At 52.3% G+C, this 19,060-nt stretch overlaps 9 protein-coding genes across 9 annotated transcripts; 7 read left to right on the top strand and 2 right to left on the bottom strand.

Annotated features, from left to right (window-relative positions):
* Positions 1-302: 302 nt before the first annotated feature.
* PG998_009287 (uncharacterized protein) lies at positions 303-533 on the top strand (the record flags this gene model as incomplete). Its single annotated transcript, XM_066876103.1, has 1 exon — positions 303-533. The coding sequence occupies one exon, from the start codon at positions 303-305 to the stop codon at positions 531-533; it is 231 nt and encodes a 76-aa protein (XP_066728259.1).
* A 1,749-nt stretch (positions 534-2,282) lies between these two features.
* Positions 2,283-2,645, top strand: PG998_009286 (40S ribosomal protein eS30; the record flags this gene model as incomplete). Its single annotated transcript, XM_066876102.1, has 3 exons — positions 2,283-2,316; positions 2,393-2,526; positions 2,619-2,645. The coding sequence occupies 3 exons, from the start codon at positions 2,283-2,285 to the stop codon at positions 2,643-2,645; spliced, it is 195 nt and encodes a 64-aa protein (XP_066728258.1).
* Positions 2,646-4,559: 1,914 nt separating this feature from the next.
* On the top strand, positions 4,560-4,849 carry PG998_009285 (uncharacterized protein; the record flags this gene model as incomplete). Its single annotated transcript, XM_066876101.1, has 2 exons — positions 4,560-4,719; positions 4,782-4,849. 2 exons carry the CDS (start codon positions 4,560-4,562, stop codon positions 4,847-4,849), a joined length of 228 nt encoding a protein of 75 aa, XP_066728257.1.
* A 231-nt stretch (positions 4,850-5,080) lies between these two features.
* Positions 5,081-6,731, bottom strand: PG998_009284 (uncharacterized protein; the record flags this gene model as incomplete). Its single annotated transcript, XM_066876100.1, has 2 exons — positions 5,081-6,443; positions 6,508-6,731. 2 exons carry the CDS (start codon positions 6,729-6,731, stop codon positions 5,081-5,083), a joined length of 1,587 nt encoding a protein of 528 aa, XP_066728256.1.
* A 1,179-nt stretch (positions 6,732-7,910) lies between these two features.
* PG998_009283 (uncharacterized protein) lies at positions 7,911-9,168 on the top strand (the record flags this gene model as incomplete). The annotated part of the gene is made up of 2 exons (XM_066876099.1): positions 7,911-8,078; positions 8,152-9,168. 2 exons carry the CDS (start codon positions 7,911-7,913, stop codon positions 9,166-9,168), a joined length of 1,185 nt encoding a protein of 394 aa, XP_066728255.1.
* Positions 9,169-10,016: 848 nt separating this feature from the next.
* PG998_009282 (uncharacterized protein) lies at positions 10,017-10,676 on the top strand (the record flags this gene model as incomplete). Its single annotated transcript, XM_066876098.1, has 1 exon — positions 10,017-10,676. The coding sequence occupies one exon, from the start codon at positions 10,017-10,019 to the stop codon at positions 10,674-10,676; it is 660 nt and encodes a 219-aa protein (XP_066728254.1).
* A 526-nt stretch (positions 10,677-11,202) lies between these two features.
* Positions 11,203-12,039, top strand: PG998_009281 (uncharacterized protein; the record flags this gene model as incomplete). The annotated part of the gene is made up of 1 exon (XM_066876097.1): positions 11,203-12,039. One exon carries the CDS (start codon positions 11,203-11,205, stop codon positions 12,037-12,039), a length of 837 nt encoding a protein of 278 aa, XP_066728253.1.
* Positions 12,040-12,378: 339 nt separating this feature from the next.
* On the bottom strand, positions 12,379-13,566 carry PG998_009280 (26S proteasome regulatory subunit; the record flags this gene model as incomplete). The annotated part of the gene is made up of 3 exons (XM_066876096.1): positions 12,379-12,969; positions 13,022-13,293; positions 13,383-13,566. The coding sequence occupies 3 exons, from the start codon at positions 13,564-13,566 to the stop codon at positions 12,379-12,381; spliced, it is 1,047 nt and encodes a 348-aa protein (XP_066728252.1).
* Positions 13,567-14,922: 1,356 nt separating this feature from the next.
* Positions 14,923-15,931, top strand: PG998_009279 (adenylate kinase; the record flags this gene model as incomplete). Its single annotated transcript, XM_066876095.1, has 5 exons — positions 14,923-15,070; positions 15,139-15,191; positions 15,239-15,411; positions 15,480-15,624; positions 15,677-15,931. 5 exons carry the CDS (start codon positions 14,923-14,925, stop codon positions 15,929-15,931), a joined length of 774 nt encoding a protein of 257 aa, XP_066728251.1.
* Between the last annotated feature and the right edge of the window lie 3,129 nt (positions 15,932-19,060).

The following is a 19,060-nucleotide window of genomic DNA, read 5'->3' as shown; positions in this document are numbered from 1 at the left end:
GACTTCCCGTTGAACCCTCACGTCAAATCAGCAATATCATCCATTCTAGTCCGCACTTTATCTTCTTTTGTTTTCGTTGTTCTCCCACCATGTCCACTTAAGCGCTCCACGGCATCAAGTCCGTCATCGTTACCGGTGCCGACGGTGGTCTTGGATATGAGTCGAATCTTCATCTATCACGTCTCAGCGTGGGAAAGTTGATAATGGGAGTGCGGACTCTGGCGAAAGGTGAAAATGCCAAGAAAAGGGTTCTCGGCGTAACCGGCCAACCGTCGTCTACTGTCGAAGTTTGACCCCTGGACATGGATAGCTACGACTCTGTCAAGGCCTTTGTGACGCGCGCTGCCACAGGCCTCCAACGCCTTGATGGCGTGTTAGCCAACGCCGGTGTAATAACCACAAAATGGAGCTTAAGCGAGGGCCACGAGAAGATGTTGAACGTCAACGTCATTAGCACCTTTTTGCCGTTTTTCCTAGTCTTGCCCAAGATGCGCGATCCCGCGAGAGAGACGGGCAGATCTGCCGCTTTGTGATCCCCAACAGCGCCCTCTACAACATGGCGCCACTCGCGGAGCTGGATCCAAACAAACATTCTCCTATCATTGACAAATTCAACGACCAAAAGACTGCCAATATCAGTGGCCGGTACCCCTTGAGCAAGTTGCTTGTCCTATTTGCCGTGCGTGAGCTAGCCAAAAGGTGCAGCGCCACGAGAAAGGGGGACTGTATCATCAACACACCGAATCCGAGTTTCTGCAAGTCGAACCTGGCCCACGGGTCTGCAGATAGCCGTGCGTTCAAACTGTTTGAGAAGACGCTTGCCCGCTCCAGTGGAGAAAGAAATCGCGCCTTGGTTTACGGCCTCTTGACTGGTTCGGAAACAAATGGGCATTACCTATCGAATTGTCAAGTCGAGACGTGAGTCATACCAACACCAGATATATACTATAAGAAGCCTCGCTAACTGCCTTGGAGACCGAAAGAACACGTTGCTGGTAAATGGGGCCAACGTGTGCAAGAGAAGCTCGTTGAGGAGCTTCTCGAGGAGTTGGACAATATATAACCAGGTGTCAAGTCCGGAATTTGAAGTGTGAGAATTTGCCATTATTTCGATGGCTCGCCTGGACGGCGGGGGAAGACGGCGGTACTGTAGTGACTCTTCCATGATAGGGTCAAGGGATTGGGTCAAACATGACGATGATTATGATGACCAGAAACACGATTCACATTTGGATGTCGAGAAGATAATCTCTGTGGCAAGATATTCCTTCCCGGTGGATCAGAAGCTTTGGTTTTGTTTGCCTATGACTACATGTTGCCTGGGCTACGCAAAACAATGAGGAGAGGATGGGCACCAAACCACAAAAGGCACCAACCCAAGTACACAAACCAGTTTAATACAATCTCCCCCAACAATCCTAGGTCATATGGTTAGACAATGATTTCTTAGTCAAGTGTTAGTGAGTGTAGACCTGCTACACCAAACATGCTGGTTCGATTCCAACCTGCCGTAAGACTTTGAGACATATGCCTGTCGGCCGTACACGGTGATTAGTGCTGCGCCATTACGGAGGCGTTCATTAGAGGCGTCGAAGTTAAGCTTCAACAGGGAAACGTAGTGTGTTCTCAGGAGTTGATGTCAGCCTGGTCGCTTCGTACGAGCTTGGCGGAAGAGGATTTCTTTTTTTCTTTCTCTCTTTTTTTTACATATAGTATCCTGAAGATGCATTCGGATCTTAGGAAAACCCATACTCTAGGAAACATTCCCTAGATGATATGGTGACTTGAATGCTTCCATGTCAACTGTAGAAATCACTTGGTCGTCGGACTACCACCGTGTGAAACCGGCCGTAGTGGGGTTGTTTACGGATCATGTCGTCGGGCCTTTTCTCCACCACGGCCGAAACTCTATCAACGTTGGTTATCAGGCCGAAACCCATAGGAACTCAGAATTGAAAACCCAGCCATACATGTGTATTGCTTCATGTTGGCTGACCCATGACCGGGCAATTACGCAAGGCCTGTTAGATGGCGGCGTGGTGAGACTGTGGAAGCGACCGTCACCAGCTGCTTTTCTCCACAACCAGCTGCGAGCCCGGTCTTAGTAAGCAGCATCGCATCAGTCATCCTTCAACAAGGAAAGCCGGAATTCTCCTGGTCCAAATTCCACATTCCACCCCACGACATCAATCGCGAACAACCCAACTTTACGCCTTCCGACTCAACCCACGACAACAACAACGACCGCTCGCCCCCAATCACGCACATATAAGCTCGCAATCATGGGAAAGGTCCATGGTAGTCTCGCCAGAGCTGGTAAGTCAACAGCGACCCGGCGCACACAGAATCAATCAGTAACGCGGGCGCACATGGCTGACAACGAAAATCGCAGGCAAGGTTAAGTCGCAGACTCCTAAGGTTGAAGCCCAAGAGAAGCCCAAGACTCCCAAGGGCCGCGCCCACAAGCGCGACATCTACACCCGACGATTCGTCAACACATCTGATGCTCCCGGCGCCAAGCGCAAGGTAAGGACCAGCCCGACTCCGATTCCGATTCCGATCCCGATCACTACATTCTATTACGTGCAAGAGCACTAACCAGACCGCCGCTCCTACAGATGAACCCCAACCCCACCGCGTCTTGAAGCAGACCCGATAATTCCTCATCAGAACTACATACTTGAGCACAATGAACTGCTACGACGGCCGCGGAGCGTAGGCTACGTGGAGCCGAGGAGGTGGCGGAAGCCTCCATGCATATACACAAAAGGTGTGCATACGACTTCCATCGTGGATGTTCTGGCAGACACGATGGTACGATTGTTGAGCCTTTGCATGTGGTACACCGTCACATCGGTCGCCAAGGCAGAGCAGCTTAGTGTAGGACATCAACAGTCTAACACCTCAACTGCCTGCTGGTGTAGGGAGATGAATGATAGGTAGAGTTAGATTGTGGTAGAATGGATTAACTGAACATATCGCCGTAGACCCATATGCGAAGCTTGTCCGTAGGCACTCGCGTCCTGACTAAAAACCGTTGACCGAATTGTAGCCAATTGGTGTTACTATGCAATAAGCTATCCTAAGTCTATCGTACCATACCAGCAACCCCTGCAACAATCATACCAGCGCGTTTTATGCTTAAAAGCGCCTGTAGGATAAATAGCCCGACCTTGCCTGAACCCTCACATGGTATCTGCTCTGTCCTCGCCCGATAGAGCCTCCCTTCATGCAACCCCCCTCACTCTTCTGGAACTTTCTTTGCTAATCACCTATTTCCCCTATTCCCCGATGATTATAGTTTCTATAAGCGCAAAAGCGGAGAGCTGGTCTGAAAGATGACAGAGTAGCCGAACCTTTACCTACTTACTTAGGAGCCTGGGGGAGCCTGTCACGAATCGAGGCACTATACAGCACACGTTTGATCCTATAAAGTATCTCTATCAGGCCCTTAAGAACGAAGCCATGTCCCGTGGTTCAAGGCTTCAGGTCCACCGTGGCCAAAAGAAAATGAGGCGCCGAGAAATAGAGAGATGATAATATAAGTAGGATCAACTCGTAAACTCATTCGGATTATATAAAGTACACCCCTGAGCATATAAATGAACATTGACGTTGTTATTCTGAGTTCTTTCCGTTACCAGCTCGTCTCACATCTCCCTCAGGTAGTGTATTAGTCCTGTAGTAACTAACAGAAAGCTAACGACATGGGTAACTACCCCTTTTCCAAAGCTTATGACTGTGGCGCCCTCCTCTTCGCTATCTGAATCATGTTTCGTAGATGTGCTGGTTCTGGGGGGTCGGCCGAAGTGGGGACAGATCCCGACGACATGGTCCGTAAACAACTCCACTTGAACGGCCGGTTCAGCTGGTGGATCAACCCGACATCTCTTGCCAACACCTTTCCCAGACCTGGAGGACCCAACCAGCTGATGCCTTCCCCAGAGCTGTTATAAGTAAGTTCCTATATTACATTTATTAATTAATTATAGCAACTTAAAATTTATTTCATTTATTCCTCTTCTACCTTACTTCTTCCTAAAACATCTTTTCTTCTCTCAAGAAAAGCTTTTCTTCTTTAACTACCCACGCCTATCTCAAGTTTCCCCGTCAGGACAAGGAAACCCTTCACACTGAGATCATTGCTTTATCAGGGCTTCCACAGCGGCATGGATTGGCAGACAGCGCGATTTTGGAGCCCAGAGCACGAAACAAGTTCAAGGAGACGCAGCCCGGCTCCGCGCGCTCAACCGGCTCGTCACTGTCAGGGGCCATAACAACTTCCTTGACGCCCTTAGGTGCAGTACAACATAAAGTACGGCATCGAAGAGATGGAGAAGCCCATAGTAGAGCGCGACCCGGCCAAGAACGAGGAAATCTGCGCAGTACGCAACAACGGTCTGCGCGTCTTGGCCATATACTTACCGAATGAACTTATAGGCGGCGAGTCCCAGGGCTCTGGTGATGACAAGCTGTTTCTCGACTTGGAATACACCAATGCCATGTAGAACAAGCCGGCCACTAATGTGAGCCAAGATTGCGACATGGACAATCGCATCATGCTACCGGGCGAAGTCAACCCCTATTGGGATCCCTTAACGCTCTCAGAAGTCGACTGCAGAGAGGGCGCAAGTGACGACGAGGAATCGCGCCCCTGGCGTGTTGTCGCCGGTGTCACCTCAGATGAGGAAGCTGATGACTTTGAGGATTGGGATGAGAGTTTTTTTTGGCTGGAGAGGAAGATGACGACGAAGGGGTGAGGATGGGAGAAGCTCAGGAAGACGCTGAGATCGCCGGCTTAGCTGCCCACCTCCAGCTGGAGGAGAATGAGATGGATATGGACGATTAAAGGGAAGGGACATAACGTGTACAATCAGGGCGTACCAGGGCATACATCGACAGACCAATTTGGCGAGGAGTATAATTGTATTTGTGTCACGGATGTGCTTGTTCATGTGTACCTCATGTGTGTTTATGGTGGTCGTTATGGCCATCGTCGTGATCACCATGTTCATCAATTTCATCAACCCAATCCGCGAACCCATCACTGAAAACTCGCTGCAGCGCGGCCGTTTTGCCTTCATCGCTCAAGGGAGTCATCTTCATGATGGCCTCCCCACGTGGCAAACTCGCTGTCTTCCAACAAGCACGCATCCAGCAGCGCCTGCAGACCCTCGATATCCAGGCCCTCGCCGATGAAGACAATCTCCTGCCTTCGGTCGCCCCAGCCGCCGTCGTGGCCTTCGATGTCGTGCCTAATCATGGCGTCGATGTCGTCATCACCCGACGTCCACTGCTCGAACGGCATGGTGCAGAACCAAGGGTCACCGCCCGTCAGCGCCAGCATGGCGCCCGCCTGCGACCACTGACCCTGGAGGGTCGGGCGCGTGGCGAGGTGGAACGTCCCTTTTGAGCGGAATAGGCGGGCTAGGAGGGGATGGTTGCTCTTGTTCGCCAGGATCTCCTGGTTGGAGGGCGGGTTGAGATCCTCCTCCTCTTCGTCGTCATCACCCGAGGTTGAGTCAGACTTCCCATCGCTCTCGCCGTCGGATGTTTCTGCGCTAAGCTGTTGCTCATCATCATGCTGCTGCACTATGAACTTGTCGTAGATGAGCTTCCATAGCCGCTGCGGGTGGAAAGGCCGACGCCTCTGGTAGATGAAATTGCGGACGTTGTACTCCTCCGTCTCCGGCTTCGGGGTGATCTTGTTACGCCCGTTGATCTGCCGCATCGTCATATGATGCAAGTCTTCTAGCCAAGTCTTGCGAGCCTGCGCGCTCTCAAGATCGAAGGTCTTCGTGTTGAGGATGCTTGCAACGTCAAAGTCACCACGCTTGAGACTCGTCTCATACACCTGGGCACGGCGGTTCAGCCGGGACACGAGAGACTTGACCGAGGTGAGCTCTTTGGCCGTCACCATGTCTGTCTTATTGAGGATGATGACGTTGGCGAACTCGATTTGGTCGACCATGAGGTCCGAGACAGTGCGCTCATCCTCGTCAGGCACGACGTCCTTGCGGGTGTCGGCGATGAGCTGGTCCGTATTGAAGTCGCTCATGATGGTGAACGCGTCAATAACGGTGACAGCCGTATCCAACACGGCGAATTTGTCTAGCCCGCCGGCAGCGACGATGCGGCGCAGGACCTCCCGCATGTCGTCGTCAAGCTCTTGGTCCACACCATCGGCGTTTTGGTCGATGGCGCGCATGGTCTCTGAGAACTGTTCGTCGAACGTCTCAGCGACCTGCTCTGGCTCACTGATACCGCTGCTCTCAATCACGATGTAATCAAACTGGTCCAGCTCGGCGAGGTGGACGAGTTCCTCGAGTAGATCGCCGCGCAGTGTGCAACAGATGCAGCCATTTTGCAGGGCTATCACTTTCTCTTCCGTTTTGGTCAGTCGATGGTTCGACTGCTTGATGAGCTTCGCGTCCACATTGATACTAGAAGAGTAATTATCAGCATGATGCTTAGCACTTCAAGAAACGAGGTGGTTTGATGGCTTACGCTCCAATGTCATTCACGATAACAGCGATTCGAAGGCCATGGTCATACTTCAGAATATGATTGAGCAACGTGGTCTTCCCACTTCCTAAGAAGCCGGACAACAGCGTCACTGGGAGGGGCTTCGCCGGAGTAGCTGTAGTCAGGACATCGGTGGCTGGCTTCTTCGTCTTCTTGCCTCCTGTCGTCTCTGGCTGGCTGCCAGTCTTTCGCTTTTCTTGTGCCATTATCTCTGGGATGAATCACTCGGAATGAAATAATATTCACTGAGAAGGGCTTCCTTCCCTCTGTTCTCCCTAGAAACTGATTTTCCCGTTTTATTCCTATGGAAATATACACGATCGTGTGCAGTTTTGCCTGTGGTTGTCCATCAAGGTTCCCGTCATCAGGGGGATTTCGTAGCCCTCACGACAGATCGGACCAATCAGCGCTCTTGCATACATAAGACACGCTACCAATTACACCAGAGAACTTGTCACTACTTCCCTGTATCTCGTAGAGTCCATCGCAATGAAACGCCATTAGTAGAGTGCAGTAGAGGGAGGGGGGTTTGGCAGCGACGGGAAGTTTGTCGAGGCCGGGTTCTAGGGGTAGGTGGACCGTTGGATGCGATTAGCATCTCCCCTCACAGCCTCAGCCTCTACAAAGGGCATTTTCCCCCTCCGAGACTCAGCAAGCGCCTGACGGCTGAGGAAATGCTCTTCTTATGACAAGATTGTTTGACTATGATGGTTCGTGCTGGTGCCAGCAAAGGGGCCGACGTCCAGTAATGCCGATGGGGTCATCCCGAGGTAACTTGCCGTGGCTGCTACTTTCCCCGGGGCAAAGTTTCCAGGTGCATGGCCAACGAACGATATGGCGAGTGGCTGACGACGAGCCGGATGGGGAAGCTGGACACTGGGATTGGCCAAGGCTGTCAACAGATTCGGGCAATCTGGCAAGTAAGGAGTGTACGAATCGACGGTCGGGTTCGCTCAGAAGAGAAAGAGGTCGTGGCGATCCAGGTGATATCTGCTGACCATGTCCTGTTTAAGGACTGGACAAGCCCTGTTCTGCCCTGATGCGCTGGTCGCTGCGCTAAAGAGATCCAGGTTAGCGGTCGACTAGCAGGTGGGGGGGTCACTGGCCAGCTGGGTGGTGCTACTTGCTCAGTTGCTGCTGGGTGGCCCCGGCCGCTAAGCTGCACTAAGGCCCCGAGAGAGGTACAGCGGTACCAGCGAAGCTTCCCGTCAATCAATTTGCGTGGCCAAGGGCTCCATCACCTGAGAAACATTCGATTCCTGTGCAATGATCGGGCGACAAGACCCTTCTCGCCCGACTTCTTCCTGTCGTTCCTTTGTCTACTCATTATCGTTCGTGCCAATTTCTATTCTACCCTTGTCCAATTCAATCATTTGATCGGAGCCATGTCCCGGCGGGGTGGTTCTGCCTTCTTAAGGCTGCGGCCGCGGCCTCAGTCTGTCCCACGCTTGCCTCAGCGCTTCTTCAGCTCAAGCGCAAGCAAAGCACCGTCTCGTGTCGCCCATATCGCTGCTGTCGGAGCTATCACCTTGTCTGCATTTGCCCTCACAATGGTAAGAAGCTTCCTCCGTGCCCGCTCGCCTGTCCTGGATGAGCCAATGGCTGACCCTTATCTCCCAATCCCAGGCCTACCAAGACCCCATGAAGTTCGAGGCGCGGACCCTCGCCGACCTCGACGAGCGTATGAAGAAGGAGGAGGGCATCACAGAGAACTCGCCCATGCGCCTTCGCATGGAAGAGGCTATCCGGCAGAAGCAGAAAGATATCGTCTTCGCGTTAGAGCAGATTGACGGCACACGTTTCCAAAGCGACGAGTGGAAACGACCCAACGGTGGAGGCGGTACGTCTTGTGTCCTGCAAGACGGCAATGTCTTTGAGAAGGCCGGTGTCAATATCAGTGTCGTCTACGGTACTCTCACCAAGGGCGGCATCGCGGCGATGCGCCAAAATCACAAGAACGTCAAGGACGTAGACAACCTCGACTTCTACGCGCTCGGCCTGAGTCTCGTCCTGCACCCCCACAACCCCATGGCCCCGACAGTACACATGAACTGCCGGTATTTCGAGACCATGAACCCCGACGGCACCCCGCAGGCCGCCTGGTTTGGCGGCGGCAGCGACTTGACCCCGAGCTACCTGTTCGACGAGGACGCCGTCCACTTTCACCGCACACTGAAGGAGGCGTGCGACAAGCACGACAAGGAATATTATCCCCGATACAAGGCGTGGTGTGATGACTACTTCAACAACAAGCACCGAGGAGAGCGCCGAGGAATCGGCGGCATCTTCTTCGATGACCTGGACGAAGAAGTCGTGGACACACAGAACGGCTTTGCCTTTGTGAGGTCGGTGCTGGACAGCTTCCTGCCGTCTTACCTCCCCATCCTCGAGAAGCGGAAGGATGCCCCGTTCACAGCCAAGGAGAAGGAGTGGCAACAGATCCGCCGCGGACGCTACGTCGAGTTCAACCTGGTTCATGACCGAGGCACCGCTTTCGGCCTGAACACTCCCGGCTCCCGGGTGGAGAGCATCCTGATCAGCTTGCCCCGGACGGCACAGTGGGCTTACATGCACGAGCCCGAGCCTAAGAGCCGGGAGTCGCGGTTACTCGAGGTGCTGAGGGAGCCGAAGGAGTGGGTGTAAATCTTGGATATTAATGTGTATCAAAATGGGAGAGATAGCCCGGGGGTTACAAACATATTCCAAGATCAAAGTGAAGCATATAGATATCCACAGGTTCACACTTCCACAATACAAAAAAAAAGATACAAAACAACTATAGTAATTACCATCTTGTGAGCTGAAGGTCCCATGTAAAGCATTCGCCACCGAAAAGACGGTATGGTATGGTAAGGGCTTTCGGTCACTTATGAATTTCAAACAACGACCAATTGAACCACAATTACGTTTGCCCCTTTTAAGTGGACAGTGATCAGCGTTCCTGATGGAGTACTTGCTTCCCTTTTACGGACGTCAACCGAACTTACACGGTATTCAAGCCCGCGGTCAGTAACTGAACCATGGCAGTTTGATGCAACTTTTGAAATCAGGTTCGATTGGGGGAATCCAGGCAGATTGAGCAACAATGAGCACTTTCCATGCAGTCACTGGATTCGATGCAAGAAGCCAAGACAGGGACTAATGTAACTTCAATGCACGATGGCCGGAAGTGTGTGGCGCTTCATTCATAGTAACTCGATTCAAGCATCCGATAGTTAATCCTCGAGATTTAGAATGCATTTAAGATAAAGCAGATGCCATACATATCAGCTCTCGTACTACATCACATCACGAGACGTTTCTGGTTGCAACTGGATACTATAAACATAGGCTGGACGCCATCGTTCGTACAGGGAAAGAAGGCTTGCGGACCTTCTACCGGCCAAGGAAGGAGACGACAAGGCACATGACTGTTGGATAACCATCGGAATCATGGGGAAAGGCCATCCAAAAGAATCGCGCCTGCTACTGACGTGATATTCCCCCAACCGATGGCTCAACGACCCGAGCCCTCACGGCGCTCTAACTGTGAGGTTGTAATCACTATTAGTACTGCTTCAGAGGAGTCGCCGTCACCTCCTTACCACCCAACCGAAAACAACGGCACACCACTGGCAGCAGCAACAACGTCTACGGAAATGGGGAAAAACAAGAACCGCCGCCGTGCACAAGGGCAGAAGAAGGCCGCCGAGCAGCAGAGACACAACCGCAACGTCTCGAGCGCGTCGTCGAGCACCGCGCCGGGTGGGAGCACCGCGCCCAGCACGCCCGTCCATAGAACTCCCTTCTCTAAACGGCAAAATCGCAGTGATAGCGGCGAAGAAGAAGAAGAGGAGGGAAGGGGAAAAGAAGTAACAGCCGAAGGGGCAGGGGGCGAAAAGGACGGCGGTGACACAGTAGCGACAGACGAGACACGCATTGACGGCGAGCTGCTCCACATACAGCCGGTGGCATTGCCGCACAACGCGCCGCCTTTGCCCGTTCGACGAAGGCCGATCACGCGGCAGAGGCTGTTGGTCGGGGGCCTCTGGTCCGCTGCGTTTTTGTCTCTCATGGTGCAGATGTACGTTGGTTATCTTCCCAGTTCCTTTGCCTCCTTTCGACCCGGCATCGTTGTCCAAGTAGACACGCACACGTGGCATGGACAATAGACCGGCCCGAGACTGATACCTACTATTCACCGGCTACAGGATGTATGAGCCAGAGTCCAAGATGGTGTGGCGTGAAGCGTTGCGTGGGCCGGCCTTCACGCTCGCGGCCACTGCCTTCAGCATGTCGTTTTTATATATGAGGGGCTGGACATACAGTTTTCCCAACTGTAGGGGCAAACGAGGTATATCAATTACTGGGTTGGCTAGGAGCAGCATTGGTAAACTGCGGTGCCAAGTAACTGGCATCAAGTCGCTTGGCTAATGGCTGCTGGCCGTGTGTTATATGATGTTGGGAGGGATTCATGGAATGGCTTATCGTCATCAATTATGGCGGGGTTCGGTGGGGCGCAACTCGAGATGTGCTTGTCACTCGATTCCTGGTAGAAGAACATCAAATACATACACCAGATGTAACGAGGTTTTCATAGATACAGCCGATAATTATCGAGTTAGAAATGTCACCTCCATATTGATTTGTTCTTGGTACCAGAGAGACAAGCTGGAACTAAGCTTCCGGACAAGCCCCATGGCCGAAATACTGCCATCGCCGAGGACCATTCTCACGTCACTCATCAACACGCTATCCAGCATTCCCCCAGCAGCGCCATCAGCGGCTCAGCCAGCGCTACCATCAAACCCCCTGAGACTCCTCCCGCCGTCTCAAGCCAGACCTCTCCTGGCGACCCTGCACACGCTGTACCCGAATGTCCTCCTCCCAGCCCTGGACCTGCTGGATCGGCGTCTTGTGGCCCGCATCATCCCAGTAACTAGTACCGCCCCGGATGTGACCCCCGTAGACGCGGAAGCAGTATCAGGGGCCACGTCAGAGCGTGACATGGGGAAGCAAGGAGAACCAAGCCTCTTTTACCTCGTCCGCTCCGCCCAGCAGCCCTCGCGCCGCGGCCGACGGGCCGTAGAAGCCCTGAACGAAGGGGGCGGAACTGGTCCAACCTACATAGTCCAGACACGGGCGTGGAACTGCAGCTGTGCCGCCTTTGCATTTTCCGCGTTTCCGATCGAGAGCGCAACGCCAGCCTATCGCATTTCCCCCTCTGCGCCTGCACCGGCATCGTCATCTTGCCGTAATGCTGCTACGGCCGCGGGGCGGCATGAGGTAGCCGGAGATGAGATACAAGAAGATGACGACCACGGTACCTGGGGGTTTGGGGGCATGAGTCGGGATGGGCTGGGTTCTGGTCGCGGAAACGAAGGATCACCAACGGTAGGCAACGGCGGCGTACCGTGCTGCAAGCATCTTCTCGCGTGCATCCTGGCCGAGAGGTGGACGGATGTATTGGGTGCTTACGTGACGGAGAGGCAAGCTAGCAAGGAAGAGGCTGCCGGGCTGATAGCTGGCATCTAATGTGTCTAACGGAGAGATGCGTACGATGGCGGCGGAGTGTTGGGCAGACGAACTTATGATACCCCTGGGAAGAGAGAATGGAGTCAAGGATATAGACAATGCTATTATCATGGAGTTTTGATTGATTGGGAGAGCACTTAATTAAAACCGGCATTGAAGTGCAAAGAGAGGCAATATGCGGTGTCACGTACTTGTGGTCATCATGGCCAAGTTCTATGATTTTTAGCCTAACGTACCTGTACCGGACTGTCCATATCGTCTGGTTAACAGGGTATTATACACAATTCCATTCCAGAATGCATTACCAGAAACGCCGTAACGCATAAGTTTTCATGGTGCTCATTTCTTCTTGTCCTTCTCGCCGCTCTTCTCTGTCGTCTCCCCGTTCACGCCATTGGCGCCGCCCTCCTTCTTGTCCTTGTCACCCTCCTTGGCTGCAGCTGCAGCCTCTTCCTTCTTGGCTTCCTTTTCCTCTTGCTGTTGACGGTTCTGGATCTTGTTCTCGATCAAATCATGGAACGCAGTGATGGCGCGGATCAGACTGCTCAGATAGATGGCCAGCAGCTGGTCGTTGGTCTTGACGCTCATGGCATGCGACAGCTCGCTGGCATTGCCGGGCTTGCCATCAGCAGTAGGCTTGGGCGTTGAAAGGTTCGGTAGAAGGTTGAAGATGTCTTGAAGGTTGCCCAAGACAGCGTGGTTGACGGGTAATTGGCCGTCCTGCACTTTCTGGAGGTAGGTTTGGATCTCGCGCAGTCGCAGGTGAAGGCCTTGTAGGGACTGCAGTTGGTTCGTAATGCGGGTGGAGAGGGTGCCAATGGCGACATCGCGAATATCGCGAAGCAGATGCTCTACACCAATCTCCTCTGCTTCTTCGGCCTCGATGGTGGATGGCGTGTGGACGAATGTCTTGGAGGTGGTTGTGCCATCCTGGTTTGGTTAGCTTGAAGCCCGTAGGCATATGTAGGTGGGCTCTACTGACATCCTTGATCTCTTCCACCGCAAAGTAAGCATCTGTCGGTACACCCGACTCCTTGGGTTGAACATCAATAATAACGAGTAACGGGTTCGGTGTGTAACGCTTGAAGAGCTCATTGATCTCGAGATCCGACGCGCGCAGCTTCGGGCCGGAATGGTACCAGCCTATTAACTTCTCCCGGGCGTTGACCTTCTTGAACATGTCGTTCATGTTCTCGACGTAGTTGTGGTCGAGGAACCATACTGAAGGGTCGTCGTTGTCCTCCTCAAACGGCACTGTCCAGGATTAGAGATTAGCTTCGGGTTCCCCAAGGGTGCAGCCTTGCTGCCCGTTCGCGAACAGTGTCCGGCTAGATTGTCCGTACCTGCAAAACTGTTGGAAACCCTGACATTCTTTCCATCATTCTGACCGAGCAATACACCGACGACTCGCTTCCTCGTTCCCTTGGCCGCTCTGTTGTAGTGATCGACGACGGAAAGAAGGACGAGGGGGGCAACGGTGACGTTTCTCGAGACAAACGAGAGCGTCTCGGCGGTAGTGGCGGGCATCGTGGCAATCCGTCCGTATGTGTTTCGATAGCCCCGCTGGCGTGAAGTTCGGGCAAGAGGCGGACGTGATGACGGACGTGCAAAAGGGAATGGCAGATGCGGCGGGTGGTTTGGGCTGGCGCTGGATGGGAAAGAAGGCTGAGGATTTGATTTGATTGATGATGGACCAGCTCACACAACAGACGCTACATGCAGCTCGAGAGTGCTGCGTAGTGGTGAGGCTGCCTTGCCCAAGCTTGAGGTACGTACCTGACCATTGCCCCCCACCAACCGACGGAAGCTCAGGGAAGAAGCTTCCGCCTCAACCAGCTCTGTGGCTGTGGTGGCTGGCAGCATCCTCTCCACTACTCCGTAAATACACGTATGTAGAGCTGCACGAAATGATGGCAGGCTCACATGAAACTCCGTCACCGAACGACCCGACAGGACAGGACGAAAGGGGATTTCTAGGACTGGCCCGCGGCTCGCTGCACATGTATTCATTCATTTCGGATCTCGCTCTGTATGTATATATATGTATGTTTTCACGCAAGAACGGACTCCTACAGTGAGAGTACATTGTTTGCCAATTTAGTATCATCTCTCCTCTTGGATCTATCCTATCTGGTCAATATCCAAAATCGGAGATCTCGGGCTTAAAGCTTGAATGGCCAACCGCAGAGATTCCAGAATACGATTATGTAAGAGCAGAATAGAGTAATGCCGAATTCGAGGGTAGAAATCAGGTAAAAATGGGCTGCCGGTGGATCTCAAGGCTTGATGTGTTTCCTCTGATGGTCTGATATGAACTGTCCAAACCCCCAAATAGGTGGAAAAGGGGAAGTCGCAGACATTGTGGTTGTGTTCTTCGTGATCCGGATCGTCCAGCGGCTCAAGGGAAGTCCAGTGATGCCGTCAAATCACTCACCACACTATGTCACTGTAGGCACATCCCGCCCGCCAGCCCAGGCCAGCCAAGCAGCAGAGCAGGCCAAAGATTAGCCGAGCTCCAGGTGACCGAAGCCGCTAACGGGGGACACTCGCTCAGTCGCTGCCTCGTGGTTGTGCGTCGGCTCCACTGTAATCCAGTTCCGCAGCCATTGGCAGGCCCCAATTGCTCGGTGGATTTGTCGCAACCTGTTCCCTGTATGGGCTTGGAAAGCTATTCGCGAACAAATAAGAGAGATAGCAAAGACCCGGGCAACCTCCAGACTCGGAGCTTCGAATCCTTTCTCCCTCCCTTCTCTCTCTGTGTCCGTTCTCTTACCAACAACATACTTTAATCCCCGCCTCTCAACTCTTCCTCTCCATCCCCTCTTCCTGCCCCCTCCCGATCGCCTCGGTCCGGCTTTTCCTCCAGCTCCCCCAACAGAAAAAATGGGTGTCATTGACCAGGAACTTCAACGGTTGCGCGACGTCGTCACAGGCCTCGAGCACCGCGTCCAGAGCCTCGAGGAACGCCAGACCGGCGAGGTCAAGTCTACCGATGGCGTGCGCATGATCCTGATGGGTCCCCCCGGTGCAGGTGAGCTGCTCAACAACTCTGCGACTTGGCAGGCTACGTAATTGGTTGCTAACCCGCCGTGTTAACAGGCAAGGGCACCCAGGCGCCCAAGATCAAGGAGAAGTTCTCGTGCTGCCATCTGGTGCGTATAGTCTACACAGATCGACTCAGCGACAACGTCACGACAAGCTAACCAAGATTCCGAAGGCAACCGGTGACATGCTCCGATCGCAAATCGCAAAGAAGACAAGTCTCGGCAAGGAAGCCAAGAAGATCATGGATGCCGGTGGTCTTGTCAGCGATGACATCGTCATCGGCATGATCAAGGAGGAGCTCGAGACCAACAAGGAGTGCAAAGGAGGGTATGTGTAGCCCATCCGACCAAGGGGTGCCTATATTTCTTGTGCATATGAATCTAACAACCCGTCAGCTTTATCCTCGATGGTTTCCCTCGTACCATCCCTCAAGCCGAGGCTCTGGACAAGATGTTGGCTGATAAGAAGTCGCCCCTGCAACACGCCGTCGAGCTCCAGATCGACGATGCCCTGCTCGTGGCCCGTATCACCGGCCGCCTGGTCCACCCCCGCCTCGGGCCGCAGCTACCACAGCACCTTCAACCCTTCCAAGTCCTACATGAAGGATGATATCACCGGCGAGGCCCTGGTCCAGCGCTCCGACGATAACGCCGAGGCCCTGAAGAAGCGCTTGACAACATACCACGCTCAGACAGCCCCTGTCGTTGGCTACTACAAGAACACCGGCATCTGGAAGGCCATCGACGCCAGCCAAGAACCAGGCCAGGTCTGGAAGAGCCTGCTGAACATCTTCGATGCCGATAAGAAGAAGAGCGGCGGCATCCTTAGCAAGCTCGCTGGTCGATAAGCGAGTGCACTGTCCACCGAAATCATCATGAACATTTTCAAAAACTTATCGATGAATGAATCAACTAGAGTTAATTCGGCACGCCGAGGCAGCATTGCGGTCCTCCTAAAATAACGATCGCTTACACCTGTATGTCTGGCCTACGTACTTGTATGAAATGCGTGGGAAATGGTGCTGGGAGGAAGTAATCCAACGACCTGTATCATACGGCCCCATGAGCTTTACTGTTTTTGTATGTACGATGTTACTGAACTAGGCCATACGTGAAAGGTCGCTCTTGGAATCCTATACCGCGAATAATGCCGGGTTGGTTTTCTCTTTCCGTAAGACTACTGTGACTGGCATCATCAGATTGCTCATGGTGTTTGCTATCTGGTATGTTTGCAGTTGGCCAAGCATGTTTTTTTGCTTGCCAAATATGCTCAATCGAGTCGAACCACTGCTTTACCCAACCGTCCATGAAAACATATGGAGTTGAAAATTCCTTACGAGATCAAACACCAAACGTAATCACAGCTATGTGATACAAATGATGCCGGCTTGCAATGACAGCCAGCATCCAGCCAACGCGTATTCCTCTCTAAATGCAAGGTGAAGTACTGAACTTGGGCCCGTCTATAAAGATTCTTTTTGCAACTTGCTCCATAATAAATCGCCCTTGAGCCGTCCGTTACATCGTTCAGACTTATATCGACGTTTTAACATCTCGAAGCCAAGACATGTTGGAGACGCCACCTAGGGCTGAATACGTGATTCTTATCGATGACAATTTACTCGACGGGAAACAATCCATTCGCGAATCATATGGCATAAAGTTATTGCAAGATGGTCGACAAAACCCGAGAGTTGGTCCTCGGTTCGATATCTAAACGCATTGAGACCCTCCGATTTTTCATGGCTGGAAGGTGCCGTAGCCCAATCGGCTACACCGCTTTTACTCCGGATACCAAACCACCGACCGAGTCGCGAGACGGCGTACCGCAGAGCCTGGTACGCCTCCCGTCACACAACATCCCTTTTCACGAACGATGAGAGTTCCGAGGCTCCGGCTGGCAAGCCGTCAAGTGAGATAGAGGTTTTAGGCCATAGAGTATAATGGCAACTTGATTGTGGGCGTCGATTTTAAGAGTTACATTTATAAGGTCTCGTTTCTATTGGGTTGGCGGCTTGACGTTGAACCGAAAAGGAAAGAAAGAAAAGCCGTCAAGTGGAGTGATGTAAGAAGGATGGCTCGGCGAGGAAAGGAGGAAGGGATGGGGTCGAGACGAACAATAATGATGAATCGCGAATGGAGGTCAGAAAAGTAACGTCAGTATACCATAAGTTTTGCACTACGCTCTCTCCTCAGTCCTAAGAGTCTTGACAGTAAAGTCTTATATACTTTGACCGGTAGGATCAACCCTGAAGCCTTTCCATGTGGCCTAGCGTCATCACACAGGTAACATCTCAGATTTGAGTGGCAAAGATAGAAATGAGCAAGAACAAAGTCGGCAATATAATAGTCCGCGGTAAAGTCTCAAGAGTTCGGTGAATATAGAATAGTAGACATGAATACGGTGGCTTTGGCAGATGGTCAAGAAAGTTCTGTATGGAGCGGTGTTGTAGCCAAAGCCGGTATAACCTCAAGTACTTCAAATCTGTATTGAGGCAGCACCCCAATCCCAGTGCCACTTCAAATATGAATAGTCGTAACGGGAAAGCCGGTTCTTTGGTAGCTAGCCCTGCTCCAGGGAAGTAGGGGTTCCCCAGGGATCCTCGTGATTTCTCTGCAGCGCCCCGTTTTAGTCATTGATATCCCATAGCAGGCCGTAAAGGTGGTAGGGTTCAAGCTGCGGAAGCTTTACCAGACGGCCTATAGTGACAATGAGACATACGATGGATGCAATTCGATACTAGGCGCGGTGGAGCAGTATTCGGTCAAGGCCGTCGTAATTTTGTCGTCGCAACTGTACTGTGAAAATGTCGTTTGAAGGGACGATGAGGCCCTTGACCTGTGCTAATTCAGAGTCTTTATATTCTTCCCTTTTGGAAAATTGCTATAGAAGAACGGCAAGAGCCAAAATAGTTCCCAGGCTGGGGTCAGCTCCAGTGGCGATGGCGCTAGTGTCCATGAAAATGCATGGTTGTATTGGACCGCAGACTAAGACTTGTTTAACCTGGAATGGTTCAACGTATGAACCCGGTGCTGTTCCAAAGGCTGGCATTTATGCATGACTATCAGGGGCCTGGGTCACTTAGAGGTAGCCACCAGCCACGCATCCTGTTAGTCCCCAAATTTGAGACCGGCGCGGTCAGGAGTTGATGGGAAATATCCAATGACAGCCCAAGCCCCAAAAGCCTCCATGCCTCGTATTGTTACTTATAGCGTGTTTGCGTGTGAGAAATGCGACCTTGGGCGTTTCCGAGGACCAGTAAATGCCGCTCTGTTGCAAGACCAGAAGGTGATGTGAAAGGACTATCAATCGCACCTGATTGTGATGAATCTCTAACACTGGCTACTAAGCAAAAGAAGACTCAGGTTGCCTCACTTTCCTCTGTCATCCAGCAACTAGTGTTGACAATCCGAGGGGATGGCACGCTAGTATATAACCCCTGCATGAGACGGCTATACATACTATCTGACTCTCAGTTTCTCGGTGTCAAGAGAAAGGGTCGAGGGACTATCGATTCGATTTTCACATTTCTTTGGATTCCCGAATCGTGGACTGATGGCAATGAGCGATGATCGTGGTCTGATTGCTGAACCTCCTATCTAGGTTTCTGCGTATGTAACCAGACCTGGTTTGCTGCCAATGATATGATGCCGAAGCAAACAAAGCAACGTGCTGATGACCCGGTTTGCTCTTCGTTGTCCTGGATCGAAGCAAGGGGTGAAATTCTTTCACGGATATCTCGCCGGCAGTCCGCTAGGCTACGGACTAGAAAGATTAGCTTGGATGCGAGGGACAATGAGGTTCAACCGTTTTCCATTTTAGAATTCTCGATTGGCGCGATCTTGTCCAAAAACCAGTGATCGTATATTAAATATTATTTCTTATCCTCCTCAACTCCCCCACAAACGCTCTCTCAATGAGATCCTCAGTCTTTGTGGCAATTGTCAATGCCAGAAGATGCTCACATGTTACAGGC

The sequence above is a fragment of the Apiospora kogelbergensis genome (genome assembly GCF_038363985.1).
Source record: "Apiospora kogelbergensis strain CBS 113332 chromosome Unknown utg000006l_segment0_segment0, whole genome shotgun sequence".
Taxonomy (NCBI): domain Eukaryota; kingdom Fungi; phylum Ascomycota; class Sordariomycetes; order Amphisphaeriales; family Apiosporaceae; genus Apiospora; species Apiospora kogelbergensis.
The sequence above is the reverse complement of the archived record's forward strand: the minus strand, read 5'-3'. Positions and strand labels throughout refer to the sequence as shown.